The sequence below is a fragment of the Calonectris borealis genome, chromosome 14, assembly GCF_964195595.1.
Source record: "Calonectris borealis chromosome 14, bCalBor7.hap1.2, whole genome shotgun sequence".
NCBI classification, from domain to species: Eukaryota; Metazoa; Chordata; class Aves; order Procellariiformes; family Procellariidae; genus Calonectris; species Calonectris borealis.
The window spans coordinates 12,484,675-12,508,805 of record NC_134325.1 but is presented as its reverse complement, the minus strand read 5'-3'; the positions used below and the strand labels follow the sequence as shown (position 1 = coordinate 12,508,805).

General features: G+C 39.0%; 2 protein-coding genes and 1 long non-coding RNA gene across 8 annotated transcripts in view; all 3 read left to right on the top strand.

The window, feature by feature from the left end:
* Window positions 1–4,993, top strand: part of QSER1 (glutamine and serine rich 1) — a 49,148-nt gene extending 44,155 nt beyond the window's left edge. For all 6 annotated transcript variants that reach the window (XM_075163245.1, XM_075163242.1, XM_075163240.1 and 3 more), the window contains one exon: window positions 542–4,993. In XM_075163245.1, coding sequence (XP_075019346.1) covers window positions 542–682 — 141 coding nt within the window. In that variant the 3' untranslated portion in view covers window positions 683–4,993. The remainder of the gene's footprint in view (window positions 1–541) is intronic.
* A 792-nt stretch (window positions 4,994–5,785) lies between these two features.
* LOC142088180 (uncharacterized) lies at window positions 5,786–12,618 on the top strand. Its single transcript, XR_012675754.1, has 4 exons — window positions 5,786–6,041; window positions 6,920–7,029; window positions 9,074–9,165; window positions 11,013–12,618. It is a non-coding gene; the product is annotated as an uncharacterized LOC142088180 (long non-coding RNA).
* A 1,872-nt stretch (window positions 12,619–14,490) lies between these two features.
* DEPDC7 (DEP domain containing 7) lies at window positions 14,491–23,805 on the top strand. Its single transcript, XM_075162784.1, has 9 exons — window positions 14,491–14,593; window positions 17,013–17,400; window positions 19,380–19,510; window positions 20,398–20,587; window positions 21,387–21,601; window positions 22,674–22,816; window positions 23,013–23,138; window positions 23,235–23,313; window positions 23,493–23,805. Exons 1-9 carry the CDS (start codon window positions 14,521–14,523, stop codon window positions 23,705–23,707), a joined length of 1,560 nt encoding a protein of 519 aa, XP_075018885.1. The 5' UTR covers window positions 14,491–14,520; the 3' UTR covers window positions 23,708–23,805.
* The last annotated feature ends 326 nt before the right edge of the window (window positions 23,806–24,131 follow it).

Below are 24,131 nucleotides of genomic sequence, written 5' to 3'. Positions count from 1 at the left end.
TCCAACTAGAGGGACTGTTCTTTTCTTTTTGGTAAATGAGTATGGATTGTGGCCTCCTATTTTAATTAATTCTTTATGGCAATGAAAAGGGTATGCTGAGCACATACGTTGCCCCTAATGGGCACTGCTGCCCAAAAGATTCAGATATAAGGTTTTGTGTGAAATCAGTTTCCCTCAGGATAGGTAAGTATTTTTCACTGTTGCCCAAATTAAATGAAACAAATTTTATGAGTGTGTGTAACTCCTCAGATCTGGAAGCTATTTTTTGTCTTAGAATGCCCACTCCTTTATTTTTTCTGCAAATCCTTGGTGGAAGTATTCCAGGTAGCAGAAATAAGAGAGTTGAGCTCTGGCTCAGTTGTTAAGAAATGCATTTTTGGGGGCATTTGCCCTTGTTTTTAAAGCTTAAAGGTTTTCTTCCAAAGAAGGTTCGTATTTAACTGCAGAATATTATAAAAATGAAAATTCTGACATGCTGGCAGCCTAACATGTATATGTGTATGCATCTCTCTCTCTACCCCCCTTCTCTTTTTTTAAATAGATTTCTTCTGTTCAGAAGAAGAGTGCAGATCTAGGACAGGAAGACATTGTGCAGCTGTGCATGAAAAATATAAAATGGGTGGAGGATCTTTTTGAAAAGTTTGGTGAACTTTTGAATCGTGTCCAGCAGAAATGCTCATAACAAAAATGTATCCCAAATCTCACATTTTTCTACGGCACTAACCTGATGGATCAGAAAGCTCAGAGAGAGGCTCTGATTTCTTTTACAATGCCAGACTGCGTTCTTGTTCATAGCCATTTTTATTTCTCTTCATGGAACTTTGTGCCTTGGCTCTTGCTAAGGAAAAGTGATGCTGCCAAGGAAGTCAGTCCTTTGGAGATGGAACTAAACGTAAACCTAACCACATTTTTAACCTGAAGAATTATTTTCTATTTTGTAAACTACTGGATAACTTAGTTTTATTTTCAGAAATGTTTTTGACAAGTGATAAAGCATGCACTACATATACTTTTTTCTTTATTGCTAAAAAGATAACAACACTTAAAATACTACAGATTTTTCCATCCCTGACTAAGCAACAGAAAAATCAGCGTTGGGGTGAACTAATTTTTACATGTCTGGCCACCAAATTTAGAGTTTTGTACATTTTGTGAACAGAGCCGGAGTGACATCAATTTCTGCATATGTATGTTGCCATCATAAAATCCAGAAATGTCATTATGCTTTATGGACTCCTTTTACTATTGTCATGTTCAGGAAACTGAACATGGAGTTGGTGCAATCCTATGACTGCTTTTTGTGTCAAATTATATTGTAATGAAAGACAATGACCTTAACTATTTTCCCTGTTTTGAAGAAAAAAATATTTTCCTTTATACTGTGTTTTTTTTTCTTTTGGAAAAAAAATTTCAATTGTACATTTTATCTCACTAATAGTTGTATTTTTCACAGAGAAAATATTGTGGTTAAAATTGTTTCATGTATCTTTGTAATACACTTCCCATTGTTTTCAGTAAATCCTATTCATTTATATGTTGATTTCATATTGTAAACTATATATCTCGAGGTAACCCTTTTGTTTATACAGGTTTGCTTCAGTGTTAACCAGAATAATGCATACTAGACTAGTTTTGCTTTGAGTGTAGTTGTGTTAGACACTGCAATTATTTTCTGATACATGAAAATAAATTTCTTACTAAACTAGCACTTGATTAACTGAGAGTTTAAATGAAGAGCTACTACACTTTATCTTCGTCAACAAAGATTGATGATTGGACAGACTTTATGCAGTGTTAAACACAGCTTACATAATTGTTTGTAGAACTGGCAGTTGCAGAGCTGTTCTCTTTTTGGTGCCTTTCAAGTCTTCAGACATCTTTGTAGCTTTTTTCCCCTCCAGTTTGTTAACAGTAGTGCCACTAGTCACACTCAGACAATGAATGTAATGGGCTCTAATCAGGAGAACATTTTCTTTAAATTTGCCAACAGAATGCCTTACTGAGTCATTGAGAATGGATATGTACTCTACTGGCGTCCTAAAAAAATAGTCACGTTGGTCTTTTTTCAGATAATGTAGAAAAAAAAATTCATTCCTTTATCCTTTCACTACCACTTAGTGCCTTAATTTCAGCCAAGAAAGCAGGGTTCACTATTCGTTGGCCAAATGAAATAACGTTCATTGCCATGTGACCTTTTTTCCCCTTATCTGTTTTGATCCTATTTAGTTGTTAAATATTCATTAGACCTTAGAACTATAAAGAGTTTAATGAATAGATGTGAAAATGAAATGATTTGATCTTGAGTAATCAAATAGAGGTTTGAATATTAAAGCATGTACAGAATTTTAGCTGATTAGTTTTAGAACCTTGTAGGATGTTTACCATATTTCCAAAGCTTTTAATATTTTAAAAGCAATAATTCTCTTTTACAATTTGTATGCAGACTACAGTGAACAGAAATGGGTATGTGCCCTTGCCTTTTTTAAAGCCTCTTCATAGTGGTTTTGCTTTAAAAAGGGAGCTCACTGTCATGTTAACAGATGCATTGTGCTACTGCTATGTCTACTATAGTCAAGGAGAGCGAGATGGGTTTTGGTTTAGGAAGAATGTGCAGATTGTTGGAGCAAGCATGAAGCTAATTCATTTTCACAGTGAAAAGAAGGGTAGACACAGGGTTGAAGAGTTGCTATTGTTTCAGTTGTACTGTGTTGAATCTGGTAGGAGCTAGAGTTTATATGGTGAAAACAAACAGCAAAGTTACCAACGTTGGTAGCAATCAGCTAAAATTATTTTAATGTAAATATGCACACTGGAGATACAATAGAAATGTGCCTGGTATACTCTTTAATCAATAGTGGGTGTTCCCAAATTTACTTAGTGTATTCCCTTATTGGTGGGGGTGGTTGGCAGTGTGTGTAGATTCACGAGAGGTATTTACTTGCCCAGGCAGAGTTCTGTTGTCACATTACAGTGATATGCACAGCACAGTTTGGGGATTCCTAATCTGTAGTTTTAAAAATGATTAGGATGCAGACTGAAGGAACAATAAAGTTGGCTCCTTGATGGTATAGTAAAGAACTCATCAGACTTCGTGTCTTACACATCCCTTCCTAATACGACTATGAAGCAACTAATTGAGAGAGGTCTCTGTACTTTCTAAATGATTTCTATACTGCTACTGTATACTTTAGATTTTTGAATCTAGAAGTAGCTTTAGGAAGCTACTTGTTTTAATCAAAGTCCTTAGAAGCTGAAAAAAGAAACAAGAGGCTTTTGGAGTAGCTTGTCCCTATTTGAAAAGAAGGTAATTTTAGCAACAACCATTTAAAAAAAACCCAAACAAACCAAAAAACTGGCCAGGATGCTCTGCACTGCCATAGAAGGTGACCTGGCTTGTTTTTGGCTGTTTTATTCCTAAGGCCAGTTAAACAAGCACCTGTGCCTGTAGAAGACAGGAAAAACCTGTCTTGAATGAAAGTAACTACCCCAGGCTATTAAAGATTAATATAATGGAGCTTCTGTCTTTGCTTGGGCTGCAAAAATGGTGGCTGGATTATTAATTTACCAAATTAGAATAAGTAAAATCATGGAACTCTCAACTGTGTTGAAGGATCATAAATCAAAATAAAGCTTTGTTAGTGGGATTGAAGAGGGTTTTTTTATACTGAAGCAAACTTAGAAAAAAGTCAATGTACAAATTACTTTTTTGCACAAATGCTTTGCTTTGTTTTGTTGCATTTTAGATAATATTCTGCACCCACACCTCAATCCTTTGGTGTTTTTTTTTTCCTTCCCCTTGAAGTAACACTGAGGTCTTCATCCCTTAACATCTGACAGTGGAAACTGAGCACTCATTTGGCTGCAAGAGAAGATGCACTAGGAAGGAACAAAACCCTCCTTAGACTATGAATTAGCAAAACAGAAATTAAATTAATTGCATGATGAATTACTTGGTTTTTAATTCCACTGTTTTTTACTTTAGTGTGGCATCCCTATTTACATTAGATTTGTTTTTATTGAAATACAGTATTTCTCTTAAAGGCAGGTTTTCTTTGAGATGCTACTTCCAAAGTTTTGCTAGCAAAAAATCAGAGACAAAATTGGATTGACATACTGTTTCTGAAAATGGCTAAGGACTTTAGGGTCTTTGAAGTTCTATGACATGTATTGTATTCATGTATTGTCAAAATGAAATACTACTTTTTAAAAAGTCAGATCTTACAGGCTGTCTTCCAAGTAAATGATTTCCATAGGGAAATATATTTTAAATATTATTTAAATATTTACTACTATTTAAAACAGAAAAGCTAAAACTATGGTCACAAAATGTCAGTGTGTCATCAATCATTTCTTATTTTGTTGCCAACACTTGACATTTGGTCTCTTTTACCCTATTACATACCTGTGCATTACACAATGCACGTTCTGCCCTATCTTATTGTTTAAGATAATATTAACATGTCATTGTTAATAAATGCATGTTTTTCTGCGTATCTCCTCTACATACAGCAAAAATGAAGCTAGGGCTAATTAAGAGACACTTTATGCGTTCTTAGTCCAGATTTTCAGGTGGTCCGTAATACAATGTATGGAAATGTGAAAAAGGACAGTTTTGTACCATTCATGATGTTATTAACTAAACCTATTAAAGTGAAAACACTTTTTAAACAAAAACCTTATAGTGCTTAGTCATTTATTATTAAAATATTAAGTCTTGAAAAGTTAGATTGTTGGAAAAAAATTGGCAATTTAGACTACATTTTCTGATCTCAATATGAAGAAATACGGTTCTAGTTTTGTTGGGTGTTTTGTCTTTTTTTCCCCCTGTTATATTGCATGGATTGAGCATGTCTGGTTTATCTGGTTTTTTACATTTATGGGTTCTAAATATTCTGAATTAATTTTCACAATATATCCCCCAGGTCTTAAACTGATGTGATAAGTGAGGAGCCAGACAATTGGGGTAAGAGAGAGACTACTGCTGTGATTCAGGTGTTTTTTAGCTATGCTATTTTCTTCTATTCTCTTTCTTGCTAAGCTAGAATATCATCTCTATGTACCTATGGGAAGAAATGGTGCTGTAGAGAGTTTAAGTCTTCCCCCCTCCCAAGTACAATGAATTGCTCTACATATTTTCTTACGCATATTTTTCCCACACACAGAGGGCTGAAGTCCCATGATGTGGCTATTGGCCATAAGATACATGGTAGGCGTTCTCTGAGCCACTTGCTTGCAGAAAAAGGTGACTCTGAGGGCTGGAATTTTTTTTTTAATGTCCTGAGTGTAAGAGCTGCTTCCCAAACCAAGATTAGTCTAAAATGAGACATTTGCCCATGGAGTTGATTGTTGTTTTCTCCAAAAAACACTTTGGGAAGTGGGTAGGCACAGAGAATGTCCCATTGCAGTGTGGAGGCTGAAGATTTTCATACTGCCTTCCAGATACAGGTTATAATTTATTAAGTTGTTTTTTTTTTTAAAAAGGGGAAAAAAAAAAAAAAAAGAAAAAAGCAAGAAGGTGAATATATGCAGCTTTTTAAAGGAGAACAGCAGCTCCTACTATCAGCAATTTGTTGGTAAGTATCTTAGGCAATCAAAATAACTTGTTCTGCATTAGGTATTTGCCTCTCCTGTAGAAAACCTAACAAATCTTTGTTTCATTTCCAGAAACTAAAGAACAGAAAACTGTCTTAAAACTCTTTTAATTTGATCTCTTATAACAACACAGCAATAAATACAGAGAACAAGCTATTTATAAAGGAGAAAAATAAAAGGTGAGTCAGGGAAAACGGCAAACAGAAAGTACAGCCCTGCAAAAGTTTATCTCATTTGTCCTGGGTATGTCTTAGGTTTCTGCTTTTAAAAGTTCCACTGGGCTATTTCTTTTGTGCGTGTGTATTTAGTTTTGGTTGTTTTTTGTTGGGTTTTTTTAGCTACCTGACAGACAAAGAGTAGAGGGAAGTAGCAATAACAGCAGTGCCCATAAGCAGGACTGAAGGAGCAGTTAAGGCCCTTCCTTTTAGGAAAAACAGACTCAGAATAAGGTGGGCAGGTTCATATGTATATGATGGTTCATATAGGAGGAACCTGAGGGAGAAGAGGGGTGGGAAGTTAGAAGAAATGTGGGTCATATGTAGGAGGACATGGGAAAAGAAGAATTTGGAAAGGGTGAGGCTAGGGGAGCTTCTTGGAGGTAGTTGAGAAGCAGAGGGTGTAGGAGTTGGGAGTGGTCCTAGTTAGGAAATAGCTTCAATTAGGCATGCTGCAATGTATATATGACTGAAAAGCAATGACAAGCCAGCAACGTGACCTGGTGGCAGGTGGACGTTCCTAGCAGAGAGTCCCACCAGAGGGCTATTAGCATTTTGCCCCACACAATGGCTTTATAAGACTAATTGAGTCTAATTCTAATTCTGCCTTTTGTTTTGCTATCAAAAAGGGTTTTCTTCAATTCTGAAAAGCATGGATGCCAGCGTATCTCTGCATAGAAGCAGTGGTTTTTCATTGCCTCCTACTATAATCCATTTTTGAGCGTGTATATTAACGGACCATGGTTCCTACATGGGTTGTCCTGTATTGTCAATGTTCCAACAACTATGAGAGCAAAAGCCCTTTTAAGAAGTATTTGTATTGCAATCGTCTGAGACAAGAATTTTTATTTTATTTTTGCAAATGCGTGTGTATCTTCAAAAGTTTGGCACTTACCTTTTTTCAGATGTCCATGTGAAGGGTTAAAAAAAACCCTTATTTTTGGACTGTGTCATAGCATGAATGGATTTCTCTCTGTGTGTAGAGAGTTTGAATTGTGATCATTCCAAATAAAAACAAAAAAATGCTGCAGCCCTGTGCAAATTGGGACTTTGACATAACTAAGGGAATTTATTTGGAAGTAAGTTGCTAATATTTTAATCAATCCACTCAGGTCTTCTACCTTGATGTAGACGAATGTGTGTATATGCATATACTGAAATAGCCATTAGAAGAGGGGCATTCAAGTACACATTAGTGAGAACAGGAGTAACATGAAAATGGGTGAGTAATGATGCTAGCAGTAAACTAAACTGTAAAATTTCCATCTAGTATACAGTTAATATATTAACTTTAAAATATGTAACTGAGTCCTAATGGAACATGCTGAGGAGTTAACTGTTAATCATATAGGTTGTGTAACAGCTTCAAAATTGGAGTATTTATCTTCTTTTAGACACACTGGGATGTTTACACACACAGGAGAATTTGAATTGTGTATCTGATCCTGTGCATATGATAAAGGTTATAGATGGAAGCGGCCACTCTTGGCTCCAGCTACTATGCTTAGCCTTAAAAATTCGATTTAAAATGCTGTGGTTATTTTTTTCATGGTGTTTTTGATTCAAATTATGATTAAATTAAGTCTCTCTTTATTCTACGTATGTTACTTGAAATCTTAAACTATATAATTGGGAGTACATGCTGTAGCCTTTTAAGACTTCCAGGGACTTGTAATAGCAAGTAAAACTACTTTGTTTGGCGTCATCCTCTCCTTTCTAACTGTGGTGGCTGCTCGTGTGATTTGTCTGTGCATTATTTATGTATCACATATTTTTCTGCGGCAACAGAAGGTAAATGGTGTGATAATTGAATAAAAGCTGAAGCATCAGTGTTTAGGTCAAATTAGTAACTCATTCAGAGCTCCGGGAGAATAAGGATTTAGATCTGTTCTCTAAGTAAAACAGCTTTCGTGGTTTCTGAAACCTCCCAGATTTTTGTGGTTGGTCAGCACGTAGAAATTACTATCCCTACAGCTTTGGTAACAGAAGAGAGTAAGTGAATGCTTTTTATTTGCTTCAGTGCAAGGTCCAGCAACTTTGTTTAAACAGCCAGAGAGGTAGTTTGACCACAGTCAATGGACTTTGCACTAAAGGAGTTGAAGAGAAAGCTTGTGTGTTCTGTGAGAATCCAAGTGTTGCAATTCTGGAACCAGCTGGTTTTTAAAAAAAAAAAAAAAGGTAATAAGAAGTCCTTGGCCAGGGATTGTTTTTTTTTTACTTTCTTTTTGACATCATCTCTGCAAGTTCTCTTTGAGTTTCAGTGGGGTAGCAAGGCTCTCTGCAGAATGCTTCCAGGGCCATTTTCCCATCCTAAACTGTGGGCCTGGCAAAACATGGCACAATTGAGTTTGGTGGCCCCAGCACATTGTACAGTAATATAAAAGGTGAATTATAGATTCCTGCTTGTAGCATACATAAACAATAAGCCTGATCCTCTGCTCTAGAACACAAGCCTTGCATTCAATGTAAATATAATTGGTATGTAGCTGTTTTCTAAAGAAGTCAAAACAAATGGTCAAAATCAGGAATTCAGTTATGCTTGGCAAATCCATTTAGAGTTCTCACTTTTTCCCCCTTTATCTATCAGCCCCTTCTGTCCCATTAAGCTGGTGCCACTAGTGGCTGCTTACTTTGGGAGTAGGGACATGAAACTTGTCCCTGGTAGATCAGTTTAAGTTACTACCTCACCATGCTTCAGCTGGAAATCACTGCTCATTCAGTTGGACCTCCGCAGGCTCTCCACAATTGTATAAACCGGTGAGAGCTGCTCCCCTACTCCTTTGTGAACTTACCTAAAGCCACTTTCAGTAGTAACATAAGTTAGTGTATTCGGTTTTGTGTTGCCATATACAGGAGTTCACATTCAGTCAGCTACTGCAGCTCCCCTGAGAAATGGTAACTCCCAGCTGGGCAGTTGGTAATTTCTGGCATTTCAGTTATTTGTGTCTGACTGTACTTGCTCATTCGGGTTGAACAGGTTTCTGGTGTGTAGATGACAGTCTTTACTGTTCTGTGAGGAGTCTTTATCCAAAGAGCATTGCTAGGACCATGCCATCCTGCGCATATTTAGGCGTGCTGTAATCAATCTCTGGTTGTAATATATAATCATTCTTGAAAGTCCCAGAAAACTTTCACAAGAGGAAAAGTTGAAAAATCCATTTAAGACAACATTCCTTAGTACTTATTAAGATTGAGAAGCTGAGGCTTGTCCCTGTGTTTTTGGTGACATCGCTAATAGTCTTTGCCCCCTGTACACTTCCTTACAGTAAGCCATCTCAAGTAATCCTGGCACTGACTCGCTCCCTTTCCAGCCCCTGCGCATGGATTCTTACTCGGAGTGCAGCGTGTTCCACCGGAGGTCAGTGTGCACCAGCGCAGGCTCAGCGTGTTGCCTCCCTGCCCTTCATTTGCCATTGCCCTGCTTGACTTGGTCCCACAGTCACATTGGTATTCCAGCCCAGGAATGGAAGGATTGCGCTCCTTAACAATGCGCCCTTTGTTGATTCAGTCAGTCATCCAGAAGCTTCTGTCCTGGGAACTTGTTTATTGTTCCAGTCTCTTCAAAAATGCAAGGGTGGAATCCTTACAGATTTCACGTCAGTATAAAATACTGAAGTTTGGGCTTTGGGATTAAATCGTACCCTTGCCCAAGCAGGAGTGCACCTGCAAGTAGCCTCTTCGTGGTGGGACAGATGTGGTTGGCATCATGGGTTGAATGTTGCAAGATGGCATCACTGTATCCCACAGAACCTACTACTAAATGATCTTTTTTTAATTCAAATATAGGTGGGAAGTTGGGGCTAAGCAGAGTGAATTTGTGAATAACCTGCTCTGCACTGTAAGGGAAAGTGTCAGTCCTCTCTGACCCACGGAGTCCAGCCCCAAGCAAACCTCTCGTGCTCTTTAGTACAAACAGCAGAACATGTTACTTAGTAATACAGCAGATTCACCGCGGGAGTTCTTTCAGCTTCCTTCGTATCTGTCTAGCATATCAAATAGCGTTTTGCAATCCAATATTATATGAATAGCTATTCATTTTCTTAAATTTAAGATTAAAAAAGGTGGAAGAGAAAGTTTTCTGATTTTTATAGGACAGTTTCAGTACTAAAAAACCATGTACTGGACTTTGTATCTTCATGCAATGAAATAGAGGGGATTTGATAATGTTATGATAACTGTGACTTAAAAAATAGTAATTTCTGTAACTGAAGCTGTTTATTTTCCCTGACATGAGTATCGTTATGTGACAGTGAACCATATGTCAAAATTCCATTTGTCTCATCATTTGTGAATGGAATGGAGCAACATTTTAAGGGTTACTGTTTAAAATGTTCTCCTTTCACCAACTTCAGCACTGCAGTGAATGCAGGCATTGTTGATATTGAAGTGGGGAAAAAACAAAAGAGTAACTGTTCTAAATAACTGGAATATTTTTCTAATTTTTATGGTAATTATTAATTGCTACGCTTTTTCAGAAACAGCCATAAAGATTGGGTGCAATAGATCCTTGCAATTATGGCAATAAAATTGTATGTATATATAAATTTAAGCTGTGTTGACATACACTTAATCTTTAAAGCGTATATTGTTATGGGAAGACATTTGAAATCTAAAGAAAAAGGTTTGGTATAAGAGAGTGAGCCTTCTATAGTCTGATGTGTTTAGGAGATTTAAGATTAGCATTTGAAATGCAGAGTCTATGTTAATCCTTCAGAAAAGTGGGATCTAAATTCTTTTGAAAATAAGAAATTGGATAGTATTCTTCTGCAAGAATGCCTCTTTATTTCATAGTCAATTTTCAGTGACAAATCAATATTTTTTTCCTATTTTTTGGCACTTAAAATGTGAATAATAATTGGGACATTGAACATTTCTTGGGTTTGGAACATTTTATTTTCCAGGTTCAGGGTACTTTCAGTTTTTCTAAAAATTCTGAAATCGAAACAGCCTTTTCCTTTGTTTCTTTCAAGAATACATAACATTTTCCAATCACTTAACCAAGCATTGGTCTGCCGTAGATAAAACAACAGCACCCCATATTTTCTATTAATATGCTTCCATCTTTTTTAGGCCACACATCCTCCAACTTTTGTCTTTTCGATAATGACATGGAAAGACTTAATCACACAGTCATTTTTTACTTTGTGAAGTCTTGTGTTCAATTATATCTCCTCCACTTGTGCCCGGAATACCTGGAAATTACAGGTGCTCTCACATCCAAATACTGGTTGGCTGTCCAGCTTCCAAGTTCATTATGGAAGAAGCTAGACAGCACTTTACATAAAGGTATTCATCAGTTTCTCACTTTGTGATGATGCAAGTTTCCATTTTGCCTTCTCTTTCCCCATAATCAGAGAAGAGCTGAATGTGGCTCTTTAGCCTTTATCATCATCTTTATCCTCAAGCAAACACTTAATTGACATGAGTAAGCTAATCAGATCCTGAGCAGCAGACGTGCCTGAAATTGTGGCTGTTGAATTTGAATACTGTTTCTGCTGTATGCTTCTAATTAAACCCTACAGTTCTTAACATGAGACTCAGCAGAAATTCTTGAAAACTTAAGTTTGTAAATTCTTCAAAACGTAGGCTGCTCTCTCGATCCTGTTGTGGTTGGTAGGAGCATTTCTAGATGACCTGGAAATAAATCAAAATAGATTTTTCTTTTGCTGTTCCTCACTATAAAAGTTCTTTGTAACAGTTTCAAAGAATTTGACACAACTGTACAAATTAGGACTCAGCTGCATAATTTGTTAAAAATAACCATAACTAGATCACAAAATTGTTGTTCTGTGCAACTTCAGATAACATTATTAGATAGAGAGCCAACAGTAAAGCTTCTGGTATCATCAAACTTCCTTCACTGGTGCTGTTTATAATCTCCCTTGCAGACTTACAGCCTTCAGACCAGGTTTTGATATATTTAACTACAGTAGCATCTGTCTCTGTATGTAGTCCTCTATGTTTCAGTGGAACTGCTTTTGGAGCAAGGTTACTGTTCCATGTGCATGTAGGAATGCCACTAAGTTGGTCCTAAGTGATTTGATGAATGAATTATGTTAATTATGTCTTTGTAACTGGCATTCTTTTGTGCATCCTGTGTTCAACTTTATGGAGGTTAATTTGGGGAAACCACTGTGGAAGGTGAAGCCATATACAGCATGTGGCACTCTCATCCTGAGATCTTTCCACCACAGTCTAAGGAATTACACCGACTAAGAATGACCGTACTGGCTGCACGAGATTGCATTCTTTTAAATGACTGTATAAAGTTTAAATGAATTAATTATGTATATATCAATAATTACATAAAAATATATCTGTGCTTTAGGAAAGCATTTTGTAATAATGTTATTGTAAGAAACATTAAAAGATGTATAGCATTTTTTAACATTCTTTGATACCAGATACTGTTTGACAACAGCTGGCTGACCAGCCAATAGCTGCCATCTGCCCATGGACAAACTGGTGTGTTATGGTTGTGGTCGCTGTGGGGAAACACGGAGGTAGGGGCAGAAATCCAGGGTAGACTGCTGATCACCTAGTAATAAAATACAAGGATAAAAATCTTACAACCTTCTAGATTAGCAGCTCACAGTGCGTTATCCGTGGTTCACTCTGTTCCCTGCAAGCAGTATTTTGACGAATTGTCCTCTGATGTAAGGTGTAATGTTCCTGTTGACTGATTGGTACACCTCCTATTTGAAAATGTTTGTAATTCTAAATTCTCTCAAGATTGTGGTGAACCATTGCAGAATGATTGACTGCATCACTTTATTTCAACAGCTGTACAAAAATAAATTATTTTTAAAAATCAAAATTAACTCGGGCATTTACTGTTTTGCAGTTAATATATTTTGGCAATGCATTGAAAAAGTCTAGCATCAAACTTACAAAAGTAGGGAATAATAAAATAATGTATCATGGAAATCCCCATTGACCCATGCATTATATATTTTTTTATTAGGTTCTTAACGGCAACTGTCAAAACAGACACCTGTGAGTCAGAACTATTTTTTTTTTAACATCTTCCCCTCTTCCCCCAAGAAAGAACTCTCTGTTTGTCACTTCCTATTGTTGAAAAACAATATGAACTTTCATTTTCAAAGGATAGCTTTTTGCTGCAGTTTGAATAGATTCCTTTTTCTCTGGGATTAAGCCCAGGGACTTAAGACTTCTTTATCTGAAAAAACTTAACAAGAACTTCCACTCTTAGAACTCCATTATTCACTGCTTTGTCAGTGAAACATGAAGAAATGTTTGTTTGCCTTAAGTTTGTGGTGTCTAGTTCCCTGTATCCAATTTTTCACGGCTTAAAATGAAGTCTATTGTTTATTCATTTGTATACAATGAACAAACTTGCAGTGCCCTACCTTTAAGTGTGACAAATAAGGATAAAAGAAGGCTGACTTGAGCTTCAGTGGATAGCAGATGTCCTGCGTTTTATACCTGCTTGCACAGAACTCATAGAACAGGCTGAAGTTTCACAGGGGATTTTGTTTTGCAAAACCACCATCAATGGTTCAATACTACCAGTTCAATAATCCGAGAACTCAAATTTAATTTTTGTATCACTTGTAATATCTATATTATTTGGTCTTTAGTGTGCATTATATACTTTTGAGTTTGCGTATCGTGGAGATCAGTTTGGCTTTGTGTCTGCTCCCATTGAGATCAATCCAAAAATACTATTGAATTTTATGTTGTTCTAATACACTTACAGTGAGTAAGAATCATCAACTACTGAATACTTAGTAGAAAATTATGTTGGATCTCTCAGCAGTTTCCTGCAGACAGTAGAAAAAACTTTTATTACCCTGAAAGTGAATTTATTATTTCATTCCAATAAAAAATGCCTGCTGTTATAATAAACAGCTCATGTAAGACATCAGAGGGAAATCTTGACCATACGTGATTGTTCAAGATGTGTCCTGGTAACAGGCAAGAACACTTTAATTGTTCATCCATGGTCACATACAAGGCCTATTCTCGGGTTAACTTAAAGAAATAGAGCTGACCAATTTGATTTTTTTAAATTACACAGTAAATAGAGGGAAAAATTTGCATTCTGTGCTCTAACAACAAGGTTATGTATCCTATTGCTAAGAATGCAGGGTAGCATTTGTATTGCTGTGGAAAGCATCAGGGATTTTACAGCTCTGGTGTTCGGTGCAGACAGTGCTGTTATCCAGCTGAGAGCAGCACTACCCTCTCGCACCAGAGTCATAATGCTGGTAAACCTAGCTGCATTTTCTTTGCTGCATTTTCTCCCCTCTCCGAGACACTGTTTATGGCTCTTGCTGGTGTTCACGTTCACAGCAACGAAATCTTGCAAATCTGCCCGGCCGCGGGTCAGGCTGCGCCCGGTTGGCGGATGGGCCTGGACCCAGCTCTGGGGCGGGGTGTCTGGACGGGCTTTCGCTGCTCCTCCTGCCATCGCAGGCCCTTAGAAGAAGGGCGGCGCGGCTGAACTTCATCTCGGCGCCCCCCGCGCCGCCATCTCCGCGGCCGGCTGCTCTGAGGCGCTCGCGGCAGGCCCGCAGCAGCCCGGCAGCACGCGAGCAGCCGTTCAACCGCCGCCGCCGGGCGCGCCCCGCCCCCGGGGCCGGGCATGACCAATGGGGGTGGGCGCGGGCGCGGCGGCCCCGCCCCTTGGCGGGCTACCTCTCCCCGCCGGCGGCGCGCGGCGCGGCAGTGCGCGGAGCCCTCGCCGGCCATGGCCACGGTGCGGGAGAAGGCGGCAGCTTTGAGCCTCAGCGCTGTCTGCAGCCCCGCCGCCAGGCCGCCGGGTACGGGGCAGGGAGCGGGACGGCGGCTGAGTGGGGCTGGAGCGGGGAGCGGGCTGCGGCGCCCCCTCGGGCAGGGTGCCCTCAGCCCGGGCGCGGTGGGGACAGCTGGGGAGGGGAGGTGAGGTGGGTCCGCCCCGCCGCGGGCTCGGGGGGTCGGAGCCGTCCCGCCCTGCGCCTGACCGCTGCCCGCCTGGAGCTCGGTGCCGGCGCCTTTCCCCGCTCCACAGAGGTTCAAAAGTTGGCCGCTCTCCGCCGCCGGTGGACGGAGGCGTTTCCGCCCGGGAGGCCCCGTCCGGGCTTCGCGCCTGCCTCGCCGCCGCCCCTCACCGAGCTCGGCCGCCGCCGCGGCGGCGCCGCTTCCCAAGCGTGCGGCAGCCCCGCGGCTCGCGCGAGGGGGCTTGCGGCTGCGGCGGTGGCGCGAACGCGGTGTCTGTCAAGGGCCCACGGGGCTGCGGCCGGCGGTGAGTAACAGGGAGACCCGAGCAGCTGCTTCTGTCCTGGAAGCAAGTTAAAAAGCAGGTGGCTCGTTAGTGCAACGTAGAGGGCTAAAGGTTGCTTGTTGAGAACAATTTCTGCTTTCTTCCCCCACTTCGAGCACCTTAACTTTGTAAAACCTTGTAACGTTAATACTCAATGCCACACTTAATACCACTTCCCCCTGGAAGATTTTGGGGAGTGCGTGTGGAAGGAAGAGGTGTTAAAGCAGTGGTTAATAGTAGAATTGTTGCAGGTAGTATGTGTTGATATTTATTTTAGCAACGGAAACCAGAGTTGATGTATGTTTGGTGGTGTTGGGTTTGGGTTTTTTTCCCTTCCAAACAGGCTAGTCAGCTATTAAAACATAGGGCTGAAAGGAAATTCTGTATTCTGTTTGTTCTGCCTACCTGAAGGTGTCATCAGGTTAAAGTATCAGCAAGTGCATGCTGTGTCTGTCCTGTACTTTTAAAGCTTTGGAAACTGGAGGTTCTGGAAGGTTTCTACCCAGTCTGGTTCAATGCCTTGTATTAAAAAGCTTTTTTTTTCTTGACATGAATCTTTTCAGAAAGCAGGTGTCTATTTGATAATGGCTCTGAAGATAGCTGTTGCTGTCCTTTATAACAGTGTTGATGCGTTCAAATGCAATTGTGTTCCCTGCTTTTTTCTTTTCTTTTCCTTCCCTCCCCCCCCCATCTTTACTGTCCCCCTAACTTCCCCCCCTCCTCTGCCAACTTGCTAATTTCTGGGCTCTCTGGTAGATGGAAATCAGCTGGAAACTCTGGTGCCCAAAATTGGAATGCAATTCTTTAACTAAAGCCACTTCAGACTAAACAGAACAGAAAAAATACCTCCTGCATCTCTGTGGAAAATGTTCATGGTAATATGTTCCAGAATGAGTTGCATGTTGTTTTTTTTTAAACACTGCATCAGACTGTTAATTCATTTGGTTTGAAGTCTGTCATAACCCCAGATGGCTTTCTGTAGGAGTGCTGCCAACCCCTCATTCCATATTTTGTCCTTCAACTTTTGATTTCTCTCCTCTTCCTGTGCTTTCTCTCTTAATAAATTATTCATCTGATTTACTGAGAAACATATATTCTAATTCTAGCCCCTCTGGTGGCTGCAACTCTTCCCAGTTAGGTGCCACCTGCAAACTTTATAAAGTGTATTCTGTATTTTTAAGTCCTTGTGGAGGCTGAGTCTAGCCTCTGGTCAAACAGTTAGTTGTTAGCATGCTATTCTTAATCAGATTGGTAAATGAGTAATAGTTCAGTGGTTTTTTTGGGGGAGGGAAGACTGGTTGGCTCAAGGAAGTGACATTGAGTACACAGAACTTAAATCTCAGTTGGAGCTGTGGTGGTAGAAGGCTGTTCTGTGGGAGGAGTGTCAAGTGGGTGGTGTCTCAAGAGAATTCTTGATCTTGTTAGTGATGTCCTAAGCACTAATACTAGGTAGTTTGTGTGAATGTACAGTCCTGTAGGAAATGAGGTTCTGATGTGTCTCTTCGTCCCTGCTTCCCTCTTCCCCTGCCCAGCTGTACAGTTTCGTCAGTGTTAGTAGAGGAACTGGGGAGTTAATGCAGCCAGCTTTTGGTTGGGGGAACCTGTGCTTAGGAGTAGGTTCTGCAAGTGTAACTATTAGGTGATGGAGGAGCATGCAAAAGGAGTGTCAAAGTGACAGGCTGAAAAAGTTAGAAGCTCCAGGTTGCAAAGCTTCAGGCTAATGTAATGAGAGCAACCACCAGAGAGAGATACATAGGTGCAATGCAGGCAGACTTGTTAAGAAAGTAACAAAATGTTAATACATGAGCAACCCAAGCCAAACTGGAAATCTCAAAGATTTTTAAATCCTTGCAAGATTCATGAAAGCTAGTAGCCAGAAGGGGGGCAGTTTGTTTCTAATTGCAGCATGAATTCAATCTTTATGCTTTCTCTGTTCTTAGGCTTTAGCTTGGCGCAGAAACCATTTGGAGCAACATATGTCTGGAGCAGCATTATCAATGCACTTCAAACTCAAGTGGAAGTGAAAAAGCGTCGCCAGAACCTGAAGTGCTATCATGACTGTTTTATTGGTTCAGATGCAGTGGATGTTGTCTTTGCCCATCTTCTACAGAACAAGTATTTTGGGGATGTTGATATTTCCCGTGCTAAAATAGTGCGTGTATGTCAAGCGCTGATGGATTACAAAGTATTTGAGGCTGTTTCAACTAGGGTCTTTGGAAAAGACAAACGGTCTGTATTTGAAGACAGTAGCAGTAGCCTCTACAGATTCACAAATGTCTCAAACCAAATGGAACTTGATAAAGATTACCAGCAGTGTACACCACAAAGGTTAGTACATGAAATGTGAAGAGAAGAAATTTTTCACGATAGGAAAATGTTATGTATTCTGGGGGAGCAAAGGGAAAACTGTTGTACAAGACCTGGAGGGAAAAAAGTAGATACTATACAGATGTTTGTGGGTGGAATATAGGTAGGAAACGGCAATTTGAAGTGAGTAAATCAGTCAGTTACTCTTTTCTGTGTCTGTTATCACATTGCCTTGGAGGGGCGGGGGGTAGCAGGGTAGAAATTAAGTGCATTACAGATACTGATTTATTGGGCTCTAAACCAATATAACCAACTGGAATTCAGGTGCATCAGGCTAATGCAATGGAACAATCTTTAGTTACTGTGCACCTAGCTCTGGCATAAGCCAGTAATCCATCCAGTTTTTAAGGAAAAAACAGGTAAAAATTTCTTTCTTCTTTCATTATCTTAGCTTCACTACACTTCGAATTTAGCTTTTTGAAATGTTTTCAGCTGTTTCTTCGTGGGCTTGTTCCTAGGCCAGGTAGGAGGCTGTTATGCTGTTATGCTATTGCATGCCATCGTAGAACCAGAGGGAAGTGCAATTGTGAGGTTTTGTTTTCCTGTCTCTTCAGGAGTGGGCAAAGAAAACCCCGTTACTAACTAAACCATCACAAAACAGAACACACTGCTATGTAAATGACACTTTGCCAAATAACTTCCCTTAAACAGTTTTTGTCAAGTGTTCACCTCTGAACGTATTCCAGCATATTCTTACAAGAAACTACATTCATGTCGTTATTGCAATAGTTTTAGCAATATGCACCTTTGAAAATTGCAGATAGTATTGACCTAAAAAGAAAATACCTTACGCAATTGATGTGTTCATGAGAGTAGCAAATGTGAACTTCAGTGCATCATCCCAGCTGATCAGAAAATTCTAGAAGCAAAGGTTAAAAATGGATAGTTCCTTGGTCCTGCTTCTGCGCCCTCTTCCTTCCCCCCACTTCCAACTAGGTCTTGTTCCGTGCTAAAGTAAACTGCCCCAAGTCTTTATTTGGAAAGAGGAGAATTCGTGAGACATTAAAAACACTTTAATCAAATGCGGTATTTAAAAATATATTCATCACAAAGGCTGTTAAAGCAACACTTAGAATATGTCGGACAAACAGTCATGAAACAAGGTTATTCATGTTCTATTAGTGTAGAATGAAGGTGTGTTTCTTCTGGGCAGGGCACAGACCCATTGGATTACATTTCTTCATTTAGTGAAAGGAACAGATCTATTGATACATACAGCTTGTCACATACATAGCAAGGATAGTGGACATCAAAAGGATTTTGCAGTGCCCTAAAACAAAGAAGCTCTAGAAGTTAAACAAATACGCTTGGAGAAATAGTAATTTTGTGGCTGAAGTTGTTACACTATCTACTCGATATCATATGAAAGCAGTTATGAGAAGAACCAGTTAACATGCAGAAATGGGTGACAGGTTTCTGAAGCCTTCCGTTAGTTGATGTCATGAACAAGTCACATAACTTTAGGAATGGTGTTGCTATGGAGCAATAACCTTCTAGGTTTTTCAAGAACAGTTCTTAATTTTTGTCCTCCCTTCACCATTAGGAATAATGTCTTAAAACTCTGGAGGTTTTGAGGGGGGAATTTTGTTTGGGTTTTTTCAAATAATTTCCCCTCCTTAACTTTTTCCTCTTCTTAGATTTTCTGTGGTAATTGAGGTAGCTTGCTGATGCCAGCTGTGACAAGTTCCAAGAGAGGAACTATACGCTTGCGTGCAACTGTTGAACACAAATAATTCTTTAAGGTATCATACATTCTCCTGTGCGACTTGGACAGAGAAAGTGTCGGGTGCAGCAGAGGGAGGAGAAGATTGTGTAAATATTTATATAGAGAAAACATTTTTTAATCTTGGACAGTTATCCATATCTATGTGTTACATGATATGTTTGGTTATCTGTATATATGGATATAAATATGTATTAAAACTGTTTCTTAATCTTAGACATGAGAAGAGCATGTTGTTTCACTCTACTCCTGTAAAACCAGAAAGCTTGGAGGATCTCTGGGAAAACCTGAGTTTAAAGCCTGCAAATGCCCCTCAAGTAAACATCTCGGATAGTTTGTCCCCTCGAGGTAAGCCAAATAATGTATCGTCATTTGTTTGTGAGAGAAGGAAGATAATAACTGTAGGACTGGAAAGGCTTATGCCTGTCAGATTGGAGAGGGAGTCAAACTGACTCTTTTAGTATTTTGTTTTGAACACCATGTCATAACAAAGGCAAATTATATTTATTGCAGGCTTGCTTTTTACCTTTTTATTTCATCAGGCAGGACCCATTATCTCTAGTTGAAATAAATCAGTGTTGAATTTTGTGGAGAAGAATACACAATTGTGCAGAGTTTGACTTGAGTTAGGAATGTTCTTCATAATATTCAATTACCAGCACCACTTCTATGCTTGACTTAGTCTACTGTTAGCTAAAACTCTTCCCTAGCTTTTTAACTGTGTATCTGCACCATCCTGCGCTCCTTCAGTATTGTGTGAAACTGTTCCTGACAATTCATGTCTTCTCGCTCAGACTAAACGATGATCTAATGTGTTTTTTCCTTTGGTTAAAAATGCTAATGCATCCTAGAAACTCTCAAAACTCGAGCCAGATCATAATTGTGGAAGCTATGATAAGGATAGTGTCACTGTTGCGCTTTTTTTAATCCCTTATCTAGAACAAAGAAGGCTTGCAAATTGGAGCAGAAAGAATGTAAGGCACTTCAGACTTATCAGAAAAGCAGTTCTCTGACACTTGTAGTCAACTAAACAAATGGCTAATTCCTTCCTTTTGCTGTGATAAAATGCACTTAAAGTGATAAGGGCCACACTCTCTGCTACTGTAAATCTTTATTTTGGTAAAATTAATCTGTTAGGTTAGGACTGATGGGAGGAAGGGGAGTTGTCTTTTTCATAATCTCACTTTTTGCACATGCTGAATCTCCGTGTGCTTTGTATATTCCACCCTTTCCAGTTATTAATGAAGTATGGCAAGAACAAACAATTGCTCGTCTGCTGCAGCTTGTAGACCTTCCGCTCCTTGAGTCTTTGCTTGAGCACCAAGAGATCAGACCTCAGCTTCCACAACCAAGGAAGGGAACTGGATATGTCATCACAAGTAACTACCTAGACAGAGAGATTCTCAAGGCTTTCAGTGACTCACAGTAAGTATTCATCACTCACCTCTGCAATTTTGAAAAACTTTCTGCTTTCATAGGAATGTAAAGCACGGTTTATCTTTGGATAGAAATTTAGTAGTCTCCAGTACTGCAGAAAGGACGTGAGTAGGCACTTTTCTCTGTTAGACTTGACTGGGTTAATTGGTAAATACCAATTGCTAAGCTGTAAACCAGAAGTACCCGAGACAATTTGTGCTGAACACTGGAAGAGTTTTGGAATGCAATTATAGTATTTGATAGTATCCAGAGGGGAAACTGTTTGCTGCGTTGAGGGACGAATAGAGCATTTTGCTATCATCTTGAATTTTTTTCCTTAAGAAATTACCTGTGAGGGAATAGTTTAGTTTCCCCTACTATATTAAAAAAGCCAAGAACACTGAGCCTGAAACTGTTAAAAACATAGTCTGAAAAACTTTTACCAATCTGAATCAGATCAGGATTCAGGTTTCTGTTTATCTAGCAATAATTATGTCCTTGTCTAACAGTAGAGGACATCACTAACTTTAAGTTTAACTGCTTGTGACTGTTTACCTGTGTGCATTACTAATTCTTCATCTTGACATCTTGATTAAATGCATAACAAAGAGGTATACAGCTATGATCTACCTGAGCGTGTCAAGAAAAGTATCTTTTTTCTCTGTCAATTTCTAATGTATTTAAGTACCACGTATTTAAGTACTCTCGTGCAGTGAGAAACCAGTCTACTTTCTGTGAAAAACAATGCAACCAACTCTGAAAGGCATCACTAAGTAATGCTACAAAGTTAAACCACTCTGTCTTTTAGAACAGATGAATGGCTCTCAGCAGCAATAGATTGCTTGGAATATCTTCCAGATCATATGGTGGTAGATATTAGCAGGAACTTGCCTGATCAACCAGATAAAGCAGACACATGGAAGCTGCTGCTGTTTGAAAATATTGGTAAATACTACGGCCAAAAAAAGGAGCCGCTGTTAAGCCATGCATCTGAAATTCATTCAGGAATTGCAGAACTATTAGGTGAGTAAAATAAAGCTATATTCCTAAGCTTATGTGAGATATGTACTGACAGTATTTACTACAGCAGCCAAGCTTAAATGTTGATTTTGACTTTAATTTCTAGTCATGAAGACTGTGCTTTGAAATAAAGAGAAATTTTGGTCCTGACTATATGCAGTTCTGTAGTTTGTGTTCAGTTCTGTGTAGAATGGCTGTGAAACTGGAGTTCTATAATTTGGTAGTAGGTGGTATCCATAGAAACTAAATATCCATGGGAATTGAAATATAAATATGGTCTAATATTAAACACTTAGGCCGTAAGATCTAAAGTTAAAGCTGTGTGGATGCTTTATATCCCATTCACAACTCTCCCCTCTGGTCCATAGAAATGTGCATTTCAGACAGTATTTTAGAAAGCTTTTGATGTTTTAGTCATCAATTAACATCTCTGCATCCCTGTTCTCCTTATTTTTCATCCTCCTCTGCCTTGATTATTCTTCTTGTTCCATGTTGGTAGGAATATTTTGCATTTATATCCCATTCCTCCTCCCTACATGATAAAGGGAGGATACTAGTACAACCTACTTCATTCAAATAATTCACACATCTAAAACGGGTATTCTGCATAGTAAGGCCAATTAAAACTTAGTGAAGCTCTACAGAATAGTTTGCAATTAATTTATCAAGCTAGCCCATTTATCTAGGACATATTCCTCATTTCTTGGTATATCTTTATTTGGAAGATACTTATGTGGAAATATCTTTATTTCCACAACAAGAGGTCATTAATTTTTCAACAGAACCATTTTCCTTTTTCACTATTTCACATTCCATTCAAGATGGCCAAACTGTAATTGAACTTAATTGAAAGCGAGCTTTCTTAAATATCAGGCTAAAAGCCTGGGTGTGGGCTGTTCTCAGCTTGTATGCAAACAGCTCTCATCAGCCTGTGAGAAATTTTTGTGAGAATGAATTGCTTTGTTTGACCAGTTCTGTTTAGAGAGATTAACTTCTCTTCAGTGGCTAATTTAGGTGTTTTATTGTAACATTTATTTAAATAAATATGGCAATAGATACCTTTATCTCTCCCCAGTGAATGGGAAGATGGAGCAATCTTTAGAAGCTGTTCAACTCTATTTGAAACTTCTAGACAGCCAAGTCAGGGAGGAGTTCAGAAGACTACTGTACTTCATGGCTGTTGCAGCCCATAATTCTGAGCTCAAGCTGCAGAAGGAGGTAAATTTGAATACTTAACATGTTGCATGTTGCTTTACTGAAATCTAGAGGTCCCAGATACTGGTCAGAAACCCATTTGTAGCTTAAATATGTGACTATAGGAGAAGCAAGGACTCTAGAAGAACAAAGGCAGCACCCTTCTTAAAGGGGGAGACTAATTATTCTCTTCTGATCATTATTTCACATTATACTTTAGAGTGACAACAGGATGGTTGTGAAAAGAACATTCTCTAAAGCTATTATCAACAATAAAACCTTATCCAGAGGGAAAACTGACCTCCTGATCTTGTTCCTTGTGGATCACCAAAAAGATGTGTTAAAGGTAAGTGCTAGAAAATGACCAGGTTTTTGTTATCTTGTATGCTTATGCAGAATTGCCTTTTTCTAAGCTGCTGTTTGTCTTCTCTTTCTATTCAAGATCCCAGGGACACTGCATAAAATGGTCAGCAATAAACTGGTGGCTTTGCAGAAAGGCCAAGATCCTAGTAAGATAACAGGTAACAGTTTAAACTGAACTTATTCTTGTCATGCACCCAGATGAGAAATAGAAGGGACTGAGATGATGCAGCTTGCTGTAACAAGTTCTAATTTGACTCTAAAGGAGGTTGGGTCTGTAGAATCTCCAGGGTGGTTGATGCTGGTGTTAACTATCTGAATGTCTCCTGTTTCCTTTTAGGCTACACCTTTTGCCAAAAACTTGATGAAAGAGAGTATCGCTCCAATACAGAGAAGACCACAAAAGATGAGCTATTATCTCTATTGAAAGCTATTGATGAAGATTCAAAGCTCTCTGACAAAGAGAGAAAGAGACTGCTAGGTCAGTTTCATAGTAGTAATCCAAGTATTTTTATGCAGTATTTTGGAGACAGAGTTACTAATATGTGTGTGTGACTTTAAATACAGATTACTTTCTATACTCAGCATTGAAAACACTAATATATTTGTAAATCTTTTGTATTCATGTATCTAATAAAATTATTTTGTGGAAATGAATGGAATTTATACAATTATTACGAAAGCCAATGGTACCCAAGTTTAGCCTGTACTTATAGTTTAGCTTTGCTCATTCTTAACTGCTGTAGGGCCAAAATAATCCTTCCTTTCCCTCACCTAAAGCCAAGCCTGTTGACTCCCTCTATTCAAGAATCAGAATTACTGAGATGGGAAACACTTCTCCATGAATGAGATCTCTCTGCCTTTTTTTGCCCCAGCACTGAATTTTATGCTGAACAGTTTTTTCTAATTGTATGCTGAACAGTTTTTTCTAATTGGCCTTGCATTATGCGACTCTGTCATGTAGCGTTGATCTTTGACT